Genomic DNA, 24,008 nt, shown 5'->3' on the forward strand with positions numbered 1-24,008 from the left:
ATGACCCGGGGTAGGCCGTACCTTAAAGAAGGTGCTCTTGAAGTGATGGAAAGAATCTTCGAGGAGACCAAATATTCTACGGCCTTGAACGGCCCGGAAGGGCATATGCCCTTTCTTCGTCTTTCCCCGTGCGAGAGGGGTTCGTTAGAAGAAAGAGATAGAGGAGACATTTACAGAGGCCGGGATCTCCAAGTACTCACACACCAGTTCAAAACACCGAACAACGGCCCAGCTATTTGGATGAAGCTGTGATGGGGCAACGCGCAGCGGTTGAGTAGTGACATAATGAAGGGGGAGAAAGGAAGCCGGAGACCCAACATGGTGAACATATGCTTATATACCCACAGCTAGTCGACCACCTGGGGAGAAGCCATGTTTTTATGGCACACCCTCTCACGTTCGCCGGGGATATAGACCTGGTAGTGTGCTTCCTCGGGACCTCCCCCGCATAAGGAACCCGCGTCTCAAAGAGCCTGGAGCTCTTCCCTAGTTACCTAAGCGGTGTGTCCTTCACATCCGAGGTCACCCAAACGTAAAAATCAATAACGTTCGGTGCTGGTGTCGCGCCATACCTACAGCGGGGGCACCACTCAAGTTAACCCGGGAGATCGCTAAGTCGAAAAATAAACAAAACGGATCTACGACTAAATATATTACTGATCTATAATTTCTGCGCTAGTATCTAAAGCCTAGATTTACTATAAACGCCTGAATGGTACTCCCTAGCAACTATCTAACATGGGCTATATTTATTCAAGCAAACATGAACCAAGGCGAAAAAGAAAAAATGGCATGCATCATGAAAGTGACAATCACAAAACAGAACAAGAAGGAACTAAGCAATGAAATAGCAAAAGGAGCGTGAAGCACTTACAGAGAAACGTGCAGAAAGAAGATAATAATTAGATGAAGAACTGCGCGCAAAAGTTTCTTCGAGAGTGATCTGGAAAATGAAGCAATAAACAGAAGCAGATGAAAAGGGGAATGAAAATGTGGAAGCAAATGAAAAAGATGGTAGTTTTGAGAAAATCAGAATGGTAACCGTAAAAAAAGGAAGCGCGAAAAGACAGGGGCACAATAGTCTTTTTTCCTGGGTTTTCAAATCCATCATTATGAGCTTTAAATGCTCAACGTGAAGGTCGAAGCGACACGCCAAGCTACGCGTGGGGGCAAAACACGCACACGAAGTCGCGTCCTCCATCAACGGACTCCCGATCTACGGGGAGCTCAACCAGAGAAGGGGCGAGTTACACTAACGCGCCAATCACCTATTTTAGTGATTAACGCATTGGAGGCACTAATTCGACCCAGCCCACCAGCAAATTGGGTTCGGGTGTTCCCTGCAAGCCGACTCGACGGGTTTCTTAACCCGCCAACTCGCCTCACTCCTCTACCTCATCAGAACCCCTGGACAGCTGGAAAGAAAACTTTTAAGAAAGAGGATCTGCACATGTGGGACCCACTCTAGTACAGACTATATAATGGGAGGGCCCTACCCCCCAAGTACATCACTCCCTTTACCCTAATTGCCGCCTCTTGTACGGACACTAACTTGAGCATCGGAGTCCTTGCAGGTGGCACCCCTTCCTCGTCAGCTCAGAAGAGTCTCCCTCACCTGCGCTCCGGAGCTCTCCCAGGCCAGGCATCCAGTAACCCACCAACTCTCGAACTCTATCGTACTAAATTCATTTCGGACCCGAGCAACCGAATAATTATTAACTTATTATAACTTGGAAAAGAGATGAGTAAATAATATACTATTATGATAATAATTTTAAATTCTGACGGATATATTCACAAAAATATTATATATATATATATATATATATATATATATATATATATATATATATATATATATATACTTCATCAAATAAATTAGTTCTAAAAGGCATTGTTTTGAAAACCGAACCGGACTGGTCGGTTCGACCGGATTAACCGGAAATCAGTCAATTGTCCGGTTTGGTTGCTGTGAAAAACCGTCTTGCAAAAAACCGGCTTAAAAACCAGTCAAACCGCTCGGTTTTTTTCCGGTTCAGGATATATATATATATATATATATATATATATATATATATATATTGTTAAAAAAAAACATTCAGAACCCCTCAGGCCTTCACCCACCCCTGCCCCCCTCTCTCTCTCTCTCCCTCTCTCTCTCACTGGGCAAACTCAAACCCTAACGGCGGTAGGAACCCAACCCCATCCCATCGCCGAGCTCTTCTCTTCCGATAGACGGTGTTGTCGCCGCCGGCAGAGACAGACTTGGGTGCCGTCTTCGCTCGTGGAAGGTCTGCTCGCTTCTCGATCCTCTTCTCCTCAACGTCGAGTGCTTGTTCGGAACTGTTGGCGACGCCGCCGCGAAGGGCTTCTCCATTGTCGTCTGTGCTCGATTTGTTGGTGCCCATCTCTCACTGCGACGTGTCTCTCTGCTCGGCTGTGGAGTATTCACCGCGCCGTCACCATCTTTCCTCCCTCGCCGCTGGTAAGCACTACTGCCTCAATTTATTTTTGGTTATTTTGTTAATTTTATTTATTCTGATTTTTGAGTTGTTGGCCGTTGATATTTCCGATTCTACGTTGTTGATGAACATTGTTAATGCTAGAATTTTTTCTGATTCTGAGTTGTTTATGTTAATTCTGAGTTGTTTATGGCTTTATGCTGGTTTTTCTGATTGAGTTGTTAATTTTGGTTGCTGATTTTCATTGAATCTGAATTGTTGATGGTGGTATGGTAAAATTGATTTTGTTGCTGCCTTCTGATTTTGATTTTCTGTGCTTGATTTATTTGTTCTCTGTTCATGATTTTGTTTACTGGCTTCATTATTTGTTTGTTTGCTGGCTTCATGATTCTGAGGTTATTTTTTCATGAATTTATTTGCTGGCTTCATGAATTTGTTTGCTGCTTCATGAAATCCTCTGAGACTGCTAATTACAAGGTGATAATACTCATTCACATTGCATTCAAATTCTCCTTTTGTCTGGTTTACTAATCACTTATGATACTGTTTAAAATAGAGGGCTACTGAACTAGAAGACATCATACGTACGAAGAATTCGACGATCTCAAAATTAAAGAAGGATTTGGTGGTTCTAGAACAAAAGGTAAGAAGCTGATACAAGATATTGTCATTTTGAGATGATAATGAATAAGGACACACATAATTTTTCTAAGAAGTGGCCACATAACTGGTTTTTTTCACTATTGAGTGTAGGTTATGCAGCTTACTAGAGAACGCCGAGCCTCCTTCACTGTCTTTTATTTAATATTCAATTAAACCGGTTGTACTCCGGTCGAACCAGTGAATCATTGAACCAGTGACCTCACCGGTTTATTGACCGGTCCGGTTCTCGCAACCTTGATTTTAATATTATTTGTCATCTAATGATCTAATTAAACAATAATTACATGAGTCGAATTCTAGATTTAGGTTTTATAATAATCCGTTCTGTTTTTGAAACTCAATCTTTCTATTGTGATAGGAGATAGGATTTTGAGTTGAATTCCATTATTTTTCAAATGTAGAAGAATGGGAATAATAGATTATTGAAAGTCCTTGTAGAAGAAAAGGTTAAGTGAAATCACTAAACGGGATAATTAAAGGTTACTTATTGGAAAGTGTAAATCCTTAGGTATCTTTCCACTTGAGTATGACTGAAATCTGTGTTGTTGTGGTGGCTGTGTGACCTGCAGAGGATTAGGGCAAGGCATTGAAGTTGAAGTGTGGAAGAGTTCTTAAGAGGTTGTTTCCACTAAAGGAATGGAGGCATATGGCAAATCTATGGTTGCAGCTCCTGCAAATGTTATTTATATGTCGAGTATTTTGGGCCGTGATGGACCAACTCCTGTGCATAAGTGCGACTGGAAATGTTAAAAAGAAAATGTTTGTGGGAACATGTATCGCTGCAAGCTAACAGGGCTAACTCACATCTGTGATAAAAACTGTAACCAGAGAATTTTGTATGATAACCACAGCTCGCTTTGTAGAGCAAGTGGTCAAATTTTCCCCCTTACACCAGCAGAGGAACAAGCAGTGAGGGGTGTTTGAAGAAAGCTCGATGCGGATAATTCATCGTCTGATGGCTGTGGTTTTAAGCGTAGACGGGATGCACAATTCCATACTTCTCCTTTCGAGAGATCTTTTTCTGCTGTCAGTCCTATCTGCAGCCAAGTTGGAGATGGCATGGATATGAGCTAGATACATATTTCCTTCCTTTTTGGATCTTTTTTTCTTTTTCCCTTTTACTATCAGATGAGTATCAATTACAGCACTTGAATAAATGGACTACCTATTGGTGGACAACATGTATGTCCATCCACTTTGAGAACTCTTTATATTTCCAGTAATAATGTAATGTGGCACTTAAAGTAGCTTGACTGGTTTAGTATTCAGATGACTTTAGTTTATTGCTTACCTTGGTGGGAAGCAGATATTTAGCTGGCTACAAGATGAAACTCAGACTTTATGATGCCTGGATTTGATTTAGGACCTGAAATGATGTACTATGTATCAGCATTCAACAATTTACTTAACTGTAACCCTTTTCTAGCTGGCTGTTTTGTAGTTTCTAGCGAATATCTAATTGCAATGCATAACTTTCCAAGAGTTGGTGCGTTAATTACTAATACTACTGCTGTGAGTGGCACTATTTTATTTTAGATCTTGTTTATCTTAATTCCATTAGAATAGTGCACCATTGGCAGTCATGTCTATTAGGCTGATAATTCTAATCAGGGTAATTTTTGATAACCTTGATCAATGCAGGTAAGGTTCCTAATATGCTCAAAATAGTCAAGTATGAAGTATGTGAAAAACACTACTCTTTCTTTTTTTTCATTTTTCCTTCCTGAATGTCTTCCTACTTTTGTAGACTCACCAGAGATGGAATAGCTTACATTTTTAAAATTGTCATTCTATTATCTTTTCTTTACATCCTCTGATTAATTGCTGGCTGTCTGAGTTTAATGTAACTTGTGCAGGTTCAGAAGCATGTACTATCAAGGAGCTTTATAAACATTTGTATTGCAGATAAATATAGAATTGGTTTATATTAGAAAATGAAATATTGATACCTATCTGCTTATTTTCTAGATGTAGGAACAAGCATTGCCACTTATGCTAAAGTTTGCATCTACTGGAGTTTGGGTAGGAGGATGGTTATGGGGTTGTGAAGAATCTTGAGATTCCACAGGTGCTTTAGACAGGAAGTGACAGACAGATGGTTACGATGTCCTCGCTTTGCAAGTTTTAATGAATCTGTTAAGATTTGAAAAGCTTGGAAAGTATATACCCAGTTACATGTTAAATTGAGACCACATTTCTTTATCCACCAAATCAGATTATCATCTATTGGGTGTGATATTTATTGGGCTAAAAGAGAAGGACTTGATCAAGGCAGACCTAGTTATTTACAAGTATGAGCACAGTGTATATATCAAACTTGCATTTCCTCTGTACATTTGAGTATTGAAAAAGATTTACCCTGTATTTGAGCCTTAGGATATTTTCTTGCAAGTTTTTCATTGTGTCGTCTGGGCAGATTCAACTTTGTATTGAATGATATTATGTATTTTGAAATTTTGATGCCATAAATTTGTAATGGTAACCATGGCTGTTGCTTTTACTCTATCATTTTTGTAACATACCATTAATATTAATTAGTGGAACATTTAGAACAGTTGAGTTTCACTTGTGTATACAAAGTATTTTTATGTTATAAAGATAGAAAATTTATTAAGCCAAAAGCCAAAGTAAGTTGTCATTCAGAATAAATCTTAGCAAAAAGGTTTACCTAAATAACAAGTTTTGAATCCACCATAAAGCAAAGATAGGTAAAATCTTGTACAATTGCTCTTGTTAAGAATCGAAGACCTCCCACTTACTAAACAGGTGCTCTAACCAACTGAGCTATGAGAGCTTGTTAATATTTTTGTTTTGGAAATCTTATTTAATGTATTTAAAAGATTTTGAATATTTGCTTTGGAATTTGTTTTATCAATCAATTTAAGGACAAGTTACATAATTAAAATGAATTGGTTTTGAATTTATCCAATTGCAACTTTTTGAAACGAAAGACATGTTTATAACTTTTTTTTTTACCCTATGTAAACCGCTATTAGTTGTAGTAGTTTTAATTTAAATATAATCTGCTACAAGCTAGCGCAAATTATGTGAGAAAAGGTATTGAACAGAAATTGTTAGAGACTATAGTGGTTTTTGAAAAAATCTGTGGGAGGTTCTAGCAATTTACGTGAAGCTGGTTATTCTCAGGTGAATTCTAATGTGTGAAATTTTTTATAATCTCTAGATGTGACTGAATTGACATTTGGATCTTTCATTATAAATATAAATAGTAAGATTAAATTGACTAATTCTATTTTAAATAAGCTATTAAAATACGAGAATGTTTGGAATAATAAAATAATTCTAATTGACATAATTAGAAAATAAATTATTATTATTATTATTATTATTATTATTATTATTATTATTATTATGAGAGTTTAAGAAATAATGCTAAATAATTATCTTGTGATGATGATTTATTTGGAGCTTGAATAAGCAAAGTAACTAACTGTTATAATCATCTTTATCATTCTATACTAAACATGTATTTTTTTTAAAAAAAATTAATAAAAAAATTGTTATAAAATATTTAAACAAATTATTCTATATTTTATTTATTTGTAAATTTTTTTTATCCCAAAAGACATGCACAAATATATCACTGTTATATAATGTTTTTTTTTTACTTAATTTGTTTGACTTTGTTTTTATACGTGTATACACAATATATTGATATGAGATTAGATCCGATTCGCACACTAATGAGATCGAATTGCGAATTTCAAGTAAATTTTCGCATATCCTATGAATCTGCAAAATATAAATAAATAAGTAATTTTTTTATATTTTATTTCAAATAATAATTATTATATATGTTGTATTATTTTATTTTTATTATTTAGGAAAAGTATGTTTAATAATATTTAAGAAATTAAAAGAGTGAAAAAAATATTGATTTTTTAATAAAAATAAGTTTTTTAAAAATATTTTATATTTTGAAAATATATCCGATTTGCAAATGTGCGGATCAGATCCAAACTAAAAAAACGTATATATTGGATCCGATCCGATGATTTTAGTGCAGACTGAATTAAAATTTTGACGATCTGATTCACATTGCCTCGCTATTTGCATCTAATGCAGTTCTTATCTATTTAATAAATCCTAAGTTATCATATATAGTATTTTAATTTATGTTCTATTAATTAGATCTCTAAATATCTCCACTTCTTTTCAATTGTCTTGCACTTGTATTTATAGAGAACTCAACTTCACAAAAACCGCTAGAACCTCCCACAGATTGAACATGCCGACGTTTCTTCATAAATCGATATAGTCAGTAGCAGTTCATGCATTGCTTGAATCCTTTAGAAACCGCTACAACCTCTATAGCCTCTAGCGATTTCTATTCAACACCTTTTCTCTTGTAAAAAAATTACAAACATGTCTTCCGTTTCAGAAAGTTGCAATTGGATAAATTCCAAACTAATTCATTTAATTATGTAACTTGCCCTAAATTTAATAGATAAAATTACATACAAAATGAATTCAATCAAAATATCACTTAGAAAAATGGATTTCTTCCAGGCAAGTTTTTAAATTTGTTTATAATAAGTTTGCGCAAAATTTACTACCAAAACTCCAAGTTTTCTCGAAAAGTTTAGGGTTAAGTACGATTTTGGTCCTAAGATATAGATTGAAAATTTTTTTTATCCCCAACTTTTTTTTGTATATAAAATGGTCTCTAAGATTTAACTTGAATTTAAAATCGTCCCTAAGGTTTAACTTGGTTTTAAATATTTAGCGGTGAAAGCGGAGGCAGAGGTGAATCATGACCAGCTTTTTCTTCTTCCCTTCTCCCTTGTTCTTCTTCTCTTCCCCTTCGCAAGAGAAGAAACACTCTCCTTTTCTTATTTTTCTTTTTTTTTAATTTTATAATTTTTTGTTATGGGTAATTTGGTCCAAAATTTTAAGATTTAAGTAAAAAAGACGATTTTAAAATTTGATTTAAACCTTAGAGACGATTTTGTATATAAAAATAGATTAGGCACAAAAAAAAATTTTCAACCTATATCTTAGAGACAAAAATCGTACTTAACCCAAAAGTTTAAGATATACAAGATTGTCTCGGGAAAGATCCTCTCGCAGCCTTAGTCTTCGCGGTGGATAACTGCTTAATTTGCATACTCGAGGTTGAGGTCAATTTCTATTTTTCACCATTGAAAAGTAATTTTGCTTCCCATAAGACCTTGGTAAAAGTCATAGGAAAAAGAAGAAGCTACAGGAGAAGGATGTGTATCAGGTGCGGATACCTGTTTAGAAGGTGAACCAGAAAAGTCAGATGCAACCGGGCATGAAGCAGAAGCAGCAAGTGCTGTAGATCTGGTAGAACTTCTTCTCGGATATGTTTGGTTAAGTGAGGTGGCACAACAAGCCGAACCACATGGTCGAAAGAAAAATGCTTTAATCTAAGATCCCATTGAGCCTGCTAACTCAACTCTTCTTTCTTAGCAATGATCTGTTATCAATGAATTTCTTCCTTACCGGAATTCGGAGATAGGATTTAGCCGAGTATTTGACTTCAGTTTAGCTGCTTAGCGAATGCTATATTTAGCCCTTTCCGACCCGGGTCCGGGTATAGGTAGTAAGTATTGAGACATGTAATTACGTTCGGATCGGGTTATATGCTTGTTGACCAAATTTTGTAAAGATCATCACGATAAGCCACTATAGGATCAAAGTTCTATTTCTACCTTTGGACTTGGAAACACACCGAATAATCCATGCAAATTCTTACAAGGTTCAACCTAGAAAGTTCTATACACGATTCTACGAGGAAATCCGTGATTTCCAAAAGTTTGTGAAATTTCCCATGCAACAGCAAAAGCAAAGAATTGCTACCAACGCAAGTTGGCACAAATGGATGAAGGTCTGTGTCTCTTAACCATTTCTCCCGGGTTCGATACTCACTGGAGGATGAGAATAGAGCTTGCTTGCTTGGGAGGGTCGCTCACTTTATGTGCCTCTGCAGTACCCAAGGGATTAGTCATTGGGCTTTCGGCCTGATGAATACCCTGGTGCAAATAAAAAAAAAAGCAAAGAATTGCTTTCAACAGAGGCCATCCACAATAAAAGAAATGCGAAATCCATAATATTGGTTTAAGCAACGTAACGATTTGGTTCTACATTGCATAACGGATACGGTAATACCATACAATTACCTCCTTCAAATCCTTATAAATATCAAATCGGGGGGCCATTGACTACTCCCTTTCTCGCACCAATTCCCTAGGTACCCCCTTAGGACTCAACTTTTACTACCAAATATAATCCTTCAAATACACAACTATGGCACCCTGGCCTAGGTTACTTATTCTCTTAACATTTTTCTCTAACACTTTCTCTTACACATTCACCATAATCAACAACTGCCCTCATACTATATGGCCTGGTACACTTGCTGGTTCAGGGAGCCCTAAACTATCAACGACTGGATTCCAGTTGGACTCAAGCCAAAGTGTCAGACTAACCACGGTACCAGGATGGTCGGGACGAATATGGGCAAGGACGGGTTGCAAATTTGATGTCACAGGAGCTGGCAAATGCCTAACTGGTGACTGTGGGGGAAAACTGGAATGTGATGGAAATGGTGCAGCACCTCCTACCTCACTGTTTGAGATAACACTCGACGGAGCCAATGGACAAGATTTTTACGATGTCAGCATGGTAGATGGCTACAATTTGCCGTTAGTGGCTCTACCACGAGGTGTATCTGGTGGAGCCTGTAATGCTACAGGATGCGTGACTGATATCAACAGTGGTAAGAGTTCAAAAGTACATAAAGAAAATAAACTATACAACTGAAAGCTAACATGCGAGAATAAAAAGGGTACCTTATAGAATTATAAAAAAATGCAATGGTATAGGTTGCCCTAGAGAACTTCAAGTGCTTGGTGAAGAAGGAAACCAGCGTGGTGTAGTAGGGTGCAGAAGTGCTTGTGAGGCATTCAAGTCGGATCAGTACTGCTGCGCTGGACAATATGCTAACCCAAAGAGTTGCCAGCCTACATTTTATTCAACTATCTTCAAGAAGGCGTGTCCTAGAGCTTATAGTTATGCATTTGATGATGGAACCAGCACTTTCACTTGCAAAGCTAGTGAATATGAGATTGTTTTTTGTCCCTACAGGTTTACAACTATGCATCATCTTCCACAACTGTGATTTGTTTCCCTTCTCTTTTTGTTTATTGCCACATTTTCATGATAAACCCATCCAATAACTAACTAACATTTTACATTACAATTTACAACACAGGATGAAAAACCAAAATCATACACCACCACCTAGAAAGCCCAAGCGTAAGCAAGTTACTTCCTCATCAAATACTCTCTTGCCCTTACCAGCGCCTATCATTCTCTTGATTCTCGATCTTCTTTCTCAGTGTTTCTAAGACACGAACATTATTGATATGGAATGACAAGAAACTCCAGGAGTGCTTCTCAAAAGAGGGAGAAAAGAATCCCTGCTCGTGAGATTGAAATGAACAAGCAAGAATAATATTAGCAATCAGCGAACAAGATTTACAATCTTGCAAGACATTCTTTGGAGGGGAACAAGCATAGTCAATGTAATCAGGAAAATTAGAATCCTGAAATTCATTCTCCCATGTTTGGCAGAATTTAGTTAACAAAGTAATATTTCAAAATTATATTAGCCAGCTAATACAAGTCAACTAAAAGCAGAGATAACAAATAATAATTCACTGGAAAAGAAACTACAATGTGAGTATTATGGAAACAGGAACATGTAAGAAGGATTTGATAAGAACTCATTCACCAATCATAAAAGTACCAATTCTTCTGGGGTGGATTTGTTGCTGCTGTAATGTTATTATCTCTGACATGGGCAAAGTATTTCATCAACTAGTACTTTTAACCCAAGGATTGAGTATAAGTTTACAACATACACAATGGAACACTTCTTCGACTCAATTCTTCAATTCTTCGTCTTTGCCTTAGAATTTGGAGCTTTTTTTGGAGCTTTTTTCTTTACTGTCTTAGGTTGTGGTTTTCCTCCAGTACTTCTACCTCTCTTCTTTTCAGCACACCCTGTATCCAAATCTTATACAATTTAGTATGTATGCAGCAGCATTTTCATTTATAAAGGGAGAATCTGAAACCAAGAAAACTTTTTAGGAACTTACTGTTTTCTTGTCACCCTTCCCTTTGGATTTACTGTGAGTTTCTTCCTCAGCATGCTCATTTTGATCAGTTTGGGTGGCCTTTGGCATCTTGCCAGCTTCCTCATCTGAATCGAAGGCAAAACCATCCAGTGTCCCTTCTCACATGAAAGGTTAAGATGTGAGTAAAGGAGTTTATTCATAATATAAAGGAAAAACTACCAGAAATAAAAGCCTCAATTTGGTAGATGCAAATAACCTTCAACCATAGTTTCAGCTTCATATACATTAGATTGTGGCTCCAGCTGTATGAAGTCATTCATAATGGCCTCTATCTGATGAAGAAATATTAAGAATAACATCAAAATATCAGTTAAACATAATGACAGCAGATATTTATCATAATCCTTGTCAGGGCTGATACTGATGATTAACACAAATAAAAAGTAGAAGAGAAACCTTGACAATAAATACAGATTTATAACTCAGGATAGTAATAATTGCGTCAAACAATTTTCAAATATGTGAGTAAATACGAAAATATTAGATAATCAACAGACCTTTGCCTCGGACTGTCCAAAGCTAACCTGAACAAATAACAAGCTCGTATCAGTGTTTGAAAAATACAAGCAGGAAAGGTTTGATATAACTCGATCATGAAGGTAACTAGCCACAAGGACATTACAAATAAAAATTTTAAATGCAGATTACATCCAACTTAATTACTTACCACACAAAATGTCCGGCAAGGAACTATAGATGTTTTGTATATAGTTCCTGAAATGATGCCAACAATACAAACAATCAGAAACAGTTTGTCACTGCCTAAAACTAACACAGAAAACGGAATATACTTATAATGAACATATTATAAAGGCATATAACTTAGTAAAGGAATGAAAATATATTACGAGAAGTTTTTTCTTTCTTTTTTCTCTCGTTTTAAGCTAAAAAACTGAGGTAATATTTATGATGATTTTTATTTAAATAAAAAAATAATATAATATGTCATTAAGAAGAAAAGAAAGTACTGTGCTTATGATTCCGATATTCCTATTTTTAAAATACGAAGCATGAGTCCTTTTGTATTTTGGGAACTCCACATGTAATAATTTTGCCATAAGAAGTAAGTTGACATTACTAAACTGTACTCTGTTTTTTCTTCACATACTCACGCTACAATATTATGATTAAGAAAATATTTGTCCATGTCTTTATATTGATGAAACTCTCTGATTTCTTTGAGAATCAGAAAATATATGAGCTAAAACAAAAAGTACCTTTCAAGTCTAAGTGCATTTCCTGATCTCTGGATGCAGAATCTGAAATTATAACCCGGCCTACAGCTCCCACATCACCACTGAGATCTATGGAGTCACCTTGGCACTTAACAAGAGCCTGCAAAACCAAAGCTCCTCCTCAGGTACCCTTTCCATTCTCATGAATTAAGAAGAGAACATAACAACATGGCCCTTCCAATTACAAAACACAACATACAGCAAAGAAAAATCCATAACATATAGTTGCTATCCTATCTTTGTGCGTTGAACTTTCTCAGAAAGCACCAAAGGCAGCCTTGAAGAGGAGACCTGCAAATTACAAATAGCACGCAAAATCAGGATGCTGGACTAGATAACAAGATAGCTTATGATGGCTATCACTTATTTCAGTTTCAAAGTCATGGGAGTGTGGTGAGTCATTATAATTAATTAATTATTGTAGTCATTCTTACATTTGTCTCAATGAGCTTTTCACAAGTTTCTTCCTCCTCAGCCTCCAGATCTCCACCACTACCTGTCCCATTTGTAGAAACCACAAGCACATGGTCAGAAATCCATAAAAAGAGAATGGAGTGATATCTTACAACTTATATGCCCATACTAACCCATTCCATACCTCTCTCCTTTGCACTGCCCTTTGTTTTCTTCCCTTTCACTGGTGAATGATCTTCTACATGAATTGGTTTCTGAGAAGACTTTCCTTTTGAACCCTTTCTGGATGGAGACTTTCCATCATTGCCAAGGATAATTTTATCCTTAGCTTCTTCACTAATCAATTGAGGTATTTGTTGCTGAGAAGCTTCCACCTGATTGTTACGAATTTCTTTTTTGGGGCTATGATCAAGGCACGACTCAGAATCCGATGATAGACTCAAAATTGGATAAACAGATTCCTATGCAAAAACATTTGACTAATCAGCAACCAGAAAGTAATCGCAGCCAAGCGTTAGCAAGCCAAACACATTTTTCTTATAAAATACAAGGGAAAATATGCTTCCTTTTTTCTGGTGATATATCATTCTTAATCCTTTACCTATCCGACCCTGCAATGCTCATATTGGTGTTGTAGTAGGAAATAGAATTATTCTAAGGACGAGAAAAAATGGTATACTGGTTAGATATTCTATGCTTGATGGATTAGAATCCTCTTGATGTTCAAGGATGAAATATCAATAGCTTCTCTAAAACTACTGATCCCACCTAAGAATTAATGGGGCAAGGTTCTTACTTTATGCTCGACATGCATGTCATTGTTTGAATCAATGCCAATCTTCCTTTCCTCTATGTCTCCTGCATCATAAGAGACCAAACGACAATTCAATAAAGTAGCAAATTGTAAAATGATTGTTGCATGCTATCACTAGATAGAAACAAAGCCTGATATGTTAATGATATCATGTTTTTAGGGGGGAAATAAAACTATATGCAGATTGGTTTTAAATTAGAAGTACAAAAAAATAATAGCTCCAATGTGTGTAAGTCATGGGTCTTTTGTGTTTAATTGATTCCAAAAAAAATCCCCTAGATTTTACTTATATTGAGAGTAAAATTTGGAAAATTTTAGAAATATAGAGAAGGCATCAAACGCGGGAGACTCTCTCAGCAATTAGTATAGATAATCTATACAGCCTTTTTTCTGTTCTGTTAATAAACAATTAATTAGGATTGCATCACTCATGTCCTAGACCTCTGAACTTAAATGTTCTATTTACTCATCAATACAGAACTCTAAACACAAATACAAATCAGTATACCTTCTGCATTTTGCTTCTCTGATTTCTTTCTTCTAGATGACGTAGTACAACCTTCTATTTCAACAGCAGCTACTTCTAATGTCTTTCTAGGTGAAGACTTATAACGGCTTTTGCCAAGACCAGTGCTCCTGCTCTTACTCTTATTCTTACTCTTACACTTGCTGATCTCCAGAGATGATCCTTCAGCATCAGTCTCATCCCCAATTGATAGGCTATCGTCATGTAAGGACTTGGAATCAGATGACAGTATCAATGGCGAATGCGATGGCACCTAGTCAATAATAATAAAATTTATCTGAGGATGTAAAGCATGGTAACTCATCATCTATCCCAATGGAAACTGATCAAATTACCTGAAAAGAACGCAACCAATCTGGGGAGCTCTCCCTTGAATCACTCATTGCTGTTTCTGTGTGTTGATTGCTAAAAGTAATATATACATGTATAACATTAAAGTCAGTTGCATGATATAGGAGGTGGCAAACAGGCATGTACGCCCCACCCCTCCCCTCCCCAGCCCGCCGTGCCGAAGCCCGCCACTAAACCGGGCAGGCCAGCAGTCTGAAAATCTTAGCCTGCCCCGCGCCATAAAGCTTTTTTCCTTTTGTAAAATTTGAGACAAAATTGTTATACTGTTAATTAAATGAAAAATAATCTAACCAATTAACCATAATATATACTTGATTAAAATTACTGCAACAAAAAATGACCAACTTAAACTTCATATTCACAAATAACATGTTTCATCTTTTAACAGAAAATAAAAAATACAGCAGCTCACAATTATATATGATATACAAGCAAGGTTCTGAGAACCGGACCGGTCATTGAACCGCTCTAGTCACTGGTTCACTGGTTTACTGGTCCAACCGGTTCAACCATGGTTCAACCGAAAAAACCGTTTTAGAATAAAATAATAAATAAATTATAAATAAACATCCTAAACTATAACTCAACCCACTTTTTGTCTCATAACAACACTGTCATTCAGTCAACAATATCTCTTTCATCTCTTTCCTAATGTAAAGAATTAAAAAAGATCAAACAAATTGAACAAACCTTGTAATACTAATGGTGAATCCATCTCCTTAATATTACAAATAATAGGAATTAATCACAAAAATACATTAATATTACAAAATATATTAATATACTTGACAAATAGGTAAGACATGATACAACGGTGCCTTTTGATTGATTTTAGAATATGTCAAGCAACATGTAGAGATGAATTAATAGCATAAAAATAGATAAGAAGACAACACTGAAGGTTCAAATAATCATTGAATACAATGCAAAGCTACTTATTCATTGAGATCTCACATATACAAACAACTTTCATGACTTAAATTTGCACATTTTCGATAAACAATTGTAACCAGTTATTTTTTTTACGATGATATGTACAAATCACTTATAGTACACAACTACAAACTAACTGGAAATAGATATGAGCTTGGATGCATGATTATATAGTGCAGTGAGGTGAATTTTTGTCTCTGTTGTTAACATGAGATGTCTCCAAGAAACATTATAATATTCATGAATTCACACAATGTTTGCTCTAGGGAACCAAAGAGCATACACACTGGACTAGGCAAGTAATGCTTAACTATGGCATAAGTTGCTAAGAGGCTGCAAGCACAAAGGAATTGTGAATGACCCTTTGAAACTTTAACAATTTCCATTATAACAATAATCTTAGCAAATTCCGTGACACATAAAACCCTTGAAACAAAGGTAATTTTGTCAGCCCAAAACTTTGTACCGACATTATTAATTGTATTCCAATTCCCCCTTTAATAATTTGTAAAGAATTAAAAAAATAAATAAATTCACTATTTATATTGAATTAGCTAGAGGCAGATGCATGTTTACCAAGTGATGCAGGATTGTTTATCATTTCACTGGTAATTGAATATGTGTCTCCAAAGGAGAACTTAAATTCAGGGAACTTTGATGAGTTCAAATCTAGCAGCATATAATACAATCCATAGTTGAAGAGTGTAGCAATGAAAATGTACAAAATTTCAATAAGGAAAAGTCTAGAGGGCCAGCAATTTTATTGAATTTTGTCCAGCATGTAACCAGCAGAAAAAGGTGAGCCATTGGATGAAATCTCACACCAATCTCACACCATCAAATCATCATTGATGGCTAGTTGATGGCTAACAATCACAAAAGTTGCTGGCTCCCTAGCATTGCTCTTTCAATAAATATTACTAAACAGAGGCAAGAACGAACAACCATCATTCAGCAACAAATATTACAAAACACCAACAAATAATCACACTATTACCAAATTCAAAAAGAATGAAAACCAGATAAACCCAATCATAAACACTATTACCAAATTAAATAAAAAATCAACCAAAAATCACCTTGCAAATCCAATTAAAAATAGCTTTTCACTTTGTACCCTAAACACCAATTAAATCACATGAACCAAAATTAATTTGAGGGAAAACAGCACAGTTCAATGCTTATGAGTTTACTGAGAAAAAAATGGCAACAGCAGCAGAACAAATCAGTTATCATTTATCACAAATTTCATATTCAAAACACAAATAAATAATCAAGTAATCAGAGACATTCAAAATCACAAATCACTACTTCAAACTTCAGAGACATTCAAATTCAATAATCTAAAGTATTCAACAGAAATCACAGTGCCACTAACCTTCCACCACAGCAGGACGTCAACGGCGAGACGACGGCGCAGCAGCTGGAAGCCTCGAACAGCAACTTCACCGGCAGGAGCTAGAAGAGAAGCTCTGGCCGTATGCCTTTGGGACAGGGGAAGGAGGAGGCCGCGAAGACGCAGACAACCACGGACGGCGGCGGCGGTTCCGGCGACGAAGTTGGGTTTTGGGTCTGGGCGTCTGGGCAACCTTAGGGCTAGCTGCTTCGATGTTCGAAGGAAGGGGTGTTTGGTGTGTGTTGGGGAGGGGGGTTGGGTTTAACTTTTTTGTTTTTTTTTGTTTTTTAAAAAAAAAGAGAAAACGACGTTGTTTTATGCGAACCGGTCGGTTTCCGGTCCGATCCAACCGGCCGGTTACCGTCCGGTTCATCGGTTTCTGAACGGTTTTTGTATAAGCGGTTTTAAGGGGGGACTGGAACGTTTTACCCACTGGTCTCCGGTTGAACCGGTTCAACCGGCCGGTCCGATCCGATTTTTAGAACATTGATATTTAGAGATCTAATTAATAGAACATAAATTAAAATACTATCTATGATAACTTAAGTTAAAAAGAGAATTTATTAAATACATAATAACTGCATTAGATGCAAATAGCGAGGCAATGTGAATCAGATCGTCAAAATTTCAATTCAGTCTGCACTAAAATCATCGGATCGGATCCAATATATACGTTTTTTTAGTTTGGATCTGATCCGCACATTTGCAAATCGGATATATTTGCAAAATATAAAATATTTTAAAAAAACTTATTTTTATTAAAAAATCAATATTTTTTTCACTCTTTTAACTTCTAAAATATTATTAAACATATTTTTTCTAAATAATAAAAATAAAATAATACAACATATATAATAATTATTATTTGAAATAAAATATAAAAAAATTACTTATTTATTTATATTTTGCAAATTTATAGGATATGCGAAAATCTACCTGAAATTCGTAATTCGATCTCGTGTGCGAATCGAATCTAATCTTATATCAATATACTGTGTATACACATATAAAAACAAAGTCAAACAAATTAAGTAAAAAAAAAAAACATTATATAATAGTGATATATTTGTGCATGTTTTTGGGATAAAAAAATTTACAAATAAATGAAATATAGAATAATTTGTTTAAATATTTTATAACAATTTTTTATTAATTTTTTAAAAAAAATATACATGTTTAGTGTAGAATGATAAAGATCATTATAACAGTTAGTTACTTTGCTTATTCAAGCTCCAAATAAATCATCATCACAGGATAATTATTTAGCATTATTTCTTAAACTCTCATAATAATAATAATAATAATAATAATAATAATAATAATAATAATAATTTATTTTCTAATTATGTCCATTAGAATTATTTTATTATTCCAAACATTCTCGTATCTTAATAGCTTATTTAAAATGAAATTAGTCAATTTAATCTTACTATTTGTATTTATAATGGAAGATTCAAATGTCAATTCAGTCACATCTAGAGATTATAAAAAATTTCACACATTAGAATTCACCTAAGCTTCACGTAATTTGCTAGAACCTCCCACAGATTTTTTCGGAAATCACTATAGTCTCTAACAATTTCTGTTCAATACCTTTTCTCACATAATCTGCGCTAGCTTGTAGCGGATTATATTTAAATTAAAACTGCTACAGCTAATAGTAGTTTACATAGGATAAAAAAAAAGTTACAAACATGTCTTTCATTTCAAAAAGTTGCAATTGGATAAATTCAAAACCAATTCATTTTAATTATGTAACTTGTCCTTAAATTGATTCATAAAACAAATTCCAAAGCAAATATTCAAAATCCTTTAAATACATTAAATAGGATTTCCAAAACAAAAATATTAACAAGCTCTCGTAGCTCAATTAGTTTGACTCTCAACGAGAGCAATTATATAAGATTTTACCTATCTTTGGTCTATGGTGGATTCAAAACTTGTTATTTAGGTAAACCTTTTTGCTAAGATTTTACCTATCTTTGGTCTATGGTGGATTCAAAACTTGTTATTTAGGTAAACCTTTTTGCTAAGATTTATTCTGAATGGCAACTTGCTTTGGCTTTCTTGACTTAATAAATTTTCTATCTTTATAACATAAAAATACTTTGTATACACAAGTGAAATTCAACTGTTCTAAATGTTCCACTAATTAATATTAATGGTATGTTACAAAAATGATAGAGTAAAAGCAACAGCCATGGTTACCATTACAAATTTATGGCATCAAATTTTCAAAATACATAATATCATTCAATACAAAGTTGAATCTGCCCAGACGACAATGAAAAACTTGCAAGAAAATATCATAAGGCTCAAATACAGGGTAAATCTTTTTCAATACTCAAATGTACAGAGAAAATGCAAGTTTGATATATACACTATGCTCAAACTTGCAAATAACTAGGTCTGCCTTGATCAAGTCCTTCTCTTTTAGCCCAATAAATGTCACACCCAATAGATGATAATCTAATTTGGTGGATAAAGAAATGTGGTCTCAATTTAACATGTAACTGGGTATATACTTTTCAAGTTTTTCAAATCTTAACAGATTCATTAAAACTTGCAAAGCGAGGACATCGTAACCATCTGTCTGTCACTTTCTGTCTGAAGCACCTGTGGAATCTCAAGATTCTTCACAACCCCATAACCATCCTCCTACCCAAACTCCAGTAGATGCAAACTTTAGCATAAGTGGCAATGCTTGTTCCTACATCTAGAAAATAAGTATATAGGTATCAATATTTCATTTTCTAATATAAACCAATTCTATATTTATCTGCAATACAAATGTTTATAAAGCTCCTTGATAGTACATGCTTCTGAACCTGCACAAGTTACATTAAACTCAGACAGCCAGCAATTAATCAGAGAATGTAAAGAAAAGATAATAGAATGACAACTTTAAAAATGTAAGCTATTCCATCTCTGGTGAGTCTGCAAAAGTAGGAAGACATTCAGGAAGGAAAAATGAAAAAAAAAAAAGAAAGAGTAGTATTTTTTACATACTTCATACTTGACTATTTTGAGCATATTAGGAACCTTACCTGCATTGATCAAGGTTATCAAAAATTACCCTGATTAGAATTATCAGCCTAATAGACATGACTGCCAATGGTGCACTATTCTAACGGAATTAAGATAAACAAGATCTAAAATAAAATAGTGCCACTCACAGCAGTAGTATTAGTAATTAACGCACCAATTCTTGGAAAGTTATGCATTGTAATTAGATATTCGCTAGAAACTACAAAATAGCCAGCTAGAAAAGGGTTACAGTTAAGTAAATTGTTGAATGCTGATACATAGTACATCATTTCAGGTCCTAAATCAAAGTACAGGCATCATAAAGTCTGAGTTTTATCTTGTAGCCAGCTAAATGTCTACTTCCCACCAAGGTAAGCAAGAAACTAAAGTCATCTGAATACTAAACCAGTCAAGCTACTTTAAGTGCCACATTACATTATTACTGAAAATATAAGGAGTTCTCAAAGTGGATGGACATACATGTTGTCCACCAATAGGTAGTCCATTTATTCAATTGTTGTAATTGATACTCATCTGATAGTAAAAGGGAAAAAGAAAAAAAGATCCAAAAAGGAAGGAAACATGTATCTAGCTCATATCCATGTCATCTCCAACTTGGTTGCAGATAGGACTGAGCAGAAAAAAATCTCTCGAAAGGAGAAGTATGGAATTGTGCATCCCGTCTACGCTTAAAACCACAGCCATCGGACGATGAATTATCCGCATCGAGCTTTCTTCGAACACCCCTCACTGCTTGTTCCTCTGCTGGTGTAAGGGGGAAATTTGACCACTTGCTCTACAAAGCGAGCTGTGGTTATCATACAAAATTCTCTGGTTACAGTTTTTATCACAGATGTGAGTTAGCCCTGTTAGCTTGCAGCGATACATGTTCCCACAAACATTTTCGTTTTCACATTTCCAGTCGCACTTATGCACAGGATTTGGTCTATCACGACCCAAAATACTCGACATATAAATAACATTTGCAGGAGTGGCAACCATAGATTTGCCATATACCTCCATTCCTTTAGTGGAAACAACCTCTTAAGAATTCTTCCACACTTCAACTTCAATGCCATGCCCTAATCCTCTGCAGGTCACACAGCCACCACAACAACACAGATTTTAGTCACACTCAAGTGGAAAGATACCTAAGGATTTACACTTTTCAATAAGGAACCTTTAATTATTCCGTTTAGTGATTTCACTTAACCTTTTCTTCTACAAGAACTTTTAATAATCTATTATTTCCATTCTTCTACATTTAAAAAATAATGGAATTCAACTCAAAATCCTATCACCTATTACAATAAAAAGATCGAGTTTTAAAAACAGAACGGATTATTATACAACCTAAATCTAGAATCCGACTCATGTAATTATTGTTTAATTAGATCATTAGATGACAAATAATATTAAAAATTAAAAGGCATCAATAATATTTAAAAAAAAAAACTGGTTGACTGCTTTCTTATTTTTCTTTAATAAGCATTTGACTATTTTCTAGTACTTTCCTTTCTTTCTAGCTAAATAAATATATTCGCCCCCTCTTCATACACGCAAGCACTCCCTCTCACTGTGTCAAACCCAGTGACGCGTACCACCCAACCAAACACGTACACGTAGCACACCTGCCCAACAACCGGCTCTTCCAGTCACCTCATCATTCCCCTTAACTTTCCAAGTCAAGCATTCGACGGAAACACGTCACACCACAGCGTCACCTTTACCTGCCACATCGGTAACCAGTACCCAGCGTCACCTATATACATTCCAAAAAAAATAATTTGACTAAAAAATTACCCAAGTGAACAAAAATATAATTTTTTTTCTCTTTTCGTTTTCTGTGTCTTTCTTTCCGTCGCCGGTTGCACATTCCGGCGAAGTCGTCGCCTGAAAACTCTCAGGCTTAGGAAATTTTTTTTGTTTCGGAGAGAAAAAAAATGTTTCTTTTTGATTGGTTCTATGGAATTTTGGCATCACTGGGTCTGTGGCAAAAGGAAGCGAAAATCTTGTTCCTAGGGCTTGATAATGCTGGCAAGACCACCTTGCTTCACATGCTCAAAGACGAGGTAGGTTTATTTAATCTAAACTTTTTCAAATTAACTAATTAATTGATTGATCAATTTATGAAGCAATTGTTGAAAAAGTTTTGAAATTTGTGTGTTTTCTTTGTTGTCGTTGTTGTTGTTGCAGAGGTTAGTTCAGCATCAACCAACTCAATACCCAACTTCGGAGGAGTTGAGTATTGGGAAGATCAAATTCAAAGCCTTTGATTTGGGGGGACACCAGATTGCTCGCAGAGTCTGGAGGGACTATTATGCTCAGGTTAATTCTTAGTTTCTTTGTTCCTTTTTCATGGGGTCACCATAGGTATTGGAGGATTGAACCACAAAGCTCTCCTTTATAACATAGTTGCTTATAGCAGTCTCCTCCAGCTGAGCTCCATGCTCATTGGTGGCTTTGATGACGAGTTTCAAACTTTCAATGCCACTCTTCTAATTGTGTTGTCTTGTTATTAATATTGTGTAGGGTGGTTCGCTTAAAATTTGGAAATTTAAGTTCTTATTGTGATTCCTGTTTTTTATGTTTCTGACCATTGTTTTAAAAGTTGGACCAACCTTCTAGTTAAACTGGTTAGACCATGAATTATTATTTTTTTAGATAACATACCTTTCAATTCAACCACAATTCAGTAATTGTTCGGTTACAATTTTGACTAGTTAAGCCAATGGAACCTCCTAGTTAAGCCAATTTATGCATGAATGCATGCTGTGAGCTAAAATTGATCCAAGTATGTGGCGAAAAGTGACCGCAATAGTGACAGATAAAATTGAATTCAAGGAGTATTTTATAGATAGAAGGAATGTGCCACTGGCTTTTGTTCTGTGATGTCTATTATCTCACATTTATTTATCCTAATATTTAATCAACAAAGCCTTTTCCCACTAGATGAGGTTGGCTACATGGTTTAAAAATGTAGTGTCATGTTCATGCATTGGGATGCAACAAAGTTTTACGTTCGCTGCAGGTCTTACACAACCCTACATGAGACGTCATTGCATCCTAGCCATGCGTTGCTATGCGACACAGTTTTATGTTGGCTGTCGCAGGGATTGGGACCGGCTATGTAAACATAGGCCGAGTTAGTCCTAATCTTTGGAGTATATAGTTTTTCTCCTTGGACTAGCAGGTTGAACTGTAAATTTTATTTCATGTAGGTGGATGCTGTGGTTTATCTGGTTGATGCATATGATAAGGAACGGTTTGCAGAATCAAAGAAGGAACTGGATGCTCTTCTTGCAGATGAGTCACTGGCGAAAGTACCTTTCCTTATATTGGGAAACAAGATTGACATACCTTATGCTGCATCGGAGGAGGAGCTGCGTTACCACATGGGACTGACCAACTTCACCACAGGCAAGGGAAAGGTCAATCTTGCCGACTCCAACCTCCGCCCTCTGGAGGTGTTCATGTGCAGTATTGTCCGCAAGATGGGGTATGGCGAAGGCTTTAAGTGGCTTTCTCAGTACATCAAATGATGAAAGAAGATATAGACAAATAAGTATCCTCAGTGTTGTTGATTTACCTTCAACTGGATTGAATATCAGCATTTGGCTGTGTAGTTTCCAGGGTGGTGGTTACCCCTGGAGAATTCATACTTAAATGAGTAGTATTGCCTTTTTTCTTATTTTTTTTTTCATTCTTTATATTTCTGAAAACATGCTTGCTAATTTACTGCTTCAATATCGTAGTTTGGTACCGGGCCTCATTAATAAAAACTACTATAGGTTATAGCTAAATCCTTATTCCATGGAATGGACATAACATTTTCATAGTTCCCATTTGTGATGTCTCCTATATATTGCTCAAACAATTACATATCTCATAATGCCAACTACCACTCCATCAACGTTTAAACAAAGGCCTAGCTCCACATGACGACATAATTCTAACTATTGAAACAAATTGGTAGCTGGCCGAAATCTTATCAGAAATTA

The 24,008-nt window shown here is 35.5% G+C and overlaps 5 protein-coding genes and 1 pseudogene across 8 annotated transcripts; 3 read left to right on the top strand and 3 right to left on the bottom strand.

The window, feature by feature from the left end:
* LOC140184052 (uncharacterized) lies at positions 1 to 4,550 on the top strand. The gene is made up of 6 exons (XM_072234332.1): positions 1 to 139; positions 2,103 to 2,485; positions 2,925 to 2,939; positions 3,019 to 3,105; positions 3,216 to 3,342; positions 3,695 to 4,550. The coding sequence occupies exons 1-5, from the start codon at positions 1 to 3 to the stop codon at positions 3,276 to 3,278; spliced, it is 687 nt and encodes a 228-aa protein (XP_072090433.1). The 3' UTR covers positions 3,279 to 3,342; positions 3,695 to 4,550.
* Positions 4,551 to 9,203: 4,653 nt separating this feature from the next.
* LOC112796353 (pathogenesis-related protein 5) lies at positions 9,204 to 10,774 on the top strand. The gene is made up of 3 exons (XM_029297571.2): positions 9,204 to 9,888; positions 9,995 to 10,256; positions 10,384 to 10,774. Exons 1-3 carry the CDS (start codon positions 9,417 to 9,419, stop codon positions 10,517 to 10,519), a joined length of 870 nt encoding a protein of 289 aa, XP_029153404.2. The 5' UTR covers positions 9,204 to 9,416; the 3' UTR covers positions 10,520 to 10,774.
* LOC114924100 (DNA-binding protein BIN4) lies at positions 10,671 to 12,665 on the bottom strand. The gene is made up of 6 exons (XM_072235127.1): positions 12,529 to 12,665; positions 11,979 to 12,025; positions 11,809 to 11,835; positions 11,508 to 11,583; positions 11,273 to 11,406; positions 10,671 to 11,177 (listed from the first exon to the last, which is right to left on the bottom strand). The coding sequence occupies exons 1-6, from the start codon at positions 12,545 to 12,547 to the stop codon at positions 11,118 to 11,120; spliced, it is 363 nt and encodes a 120-aa protein (XP_072091228.1). The 5' UTR covers positions 12,548 to 12,665; the 3' UTR covers positions 10,671 to 11,117.
* LOC112796352 (uncharacterized) lies at positions 12,529 to 17,228 on the bottom strand. Of its 4 annotated transcripts, none has more exons than XM_029297792.2 (8): positions 16,963 to 17,228; positions 14,636 to 14,883; positions 14,283 to 14,553; positions 13,757 to 13,818; positions 13,145 to 13,421; positions 12,981 to 13,042; positions 12,766 to 12,837; positions 12,529 to 12,646 (listed from the first exon to the last, which is right to left on the bottom strand). In XM_029297792.2, the coding sequence occupies exons 2-7, from the start codon at positions 14,771 to 14,773 to the stop codon at positions 12,775 to 12,777; spliced, it is 873 nt and encodes a 290-aa protein (XP_029153625.1). In that variant the 5' UTR covers positions 14,774 to 14,883; positions 16,963 to 17,228; the 3' UTR covers positions 12,529 to 12,646; positions 12,766 to 12,774. The 4 variants fall into 4 exon arrangements, with proteins under 4 accessions (XP_029153625.1, XP_029153623.1, XP_072091226.1 ...); XM_029297790.2 differs by having other exon boundaries at positions 13,134 to 13,421; XM_072235125.1 differs by having other exon boundaries at positions 12,626 to 12,837.
* A 3,172-nt stretch (positions 17,229 to 20,400) lies between these two features.
* On the bottom strand, positions 20,401 to 21,160 carry LOC112796356 (uncharacterized; annotated as a pseudogene).
* Positions 21,161 to 21,787: 627 nt separating this feature from the next.
* LOC112796355 (small COPII coat GTPase SAR1A) lies at positions 21,788 to 23,698 on the top strand. Its single transcript, XM_025838770.3, has 3 exons — positions 21,788 to 22,079; positions 22,204 to 22,335; positions 23,229 to 23,698. The coding sequence occupies exons 1-3, from the start codon at positions 21,951 to 21,953 to the stop codon at positions 23,547 to 23,549; spliced, it is 582 nt and encodes a 193-aa protein (XP_025694555.1). The 5' UTR covers positions 21,788 to 21,950; the 3' UTR covers positions 23,550 to 23,698.
* Positions 23,699 to 24,008: the final 310 nt, after the last annotated feature.

This window comes from Arachis hypogaea, chromosome 4, assembly GCF_003086295.3.
Source record: "Arachis hypogaea cultivar Tifrunner chromosome 4, arahy.Tifrunner.gnm2.J5K5, whole genome shotgun sequence".
NCBI lineage: Eukaryota > Viridiplantae > Streptophyta > Magnoliopsida > Fabales > Fabaceae > Arachis > Arachis hypogaea.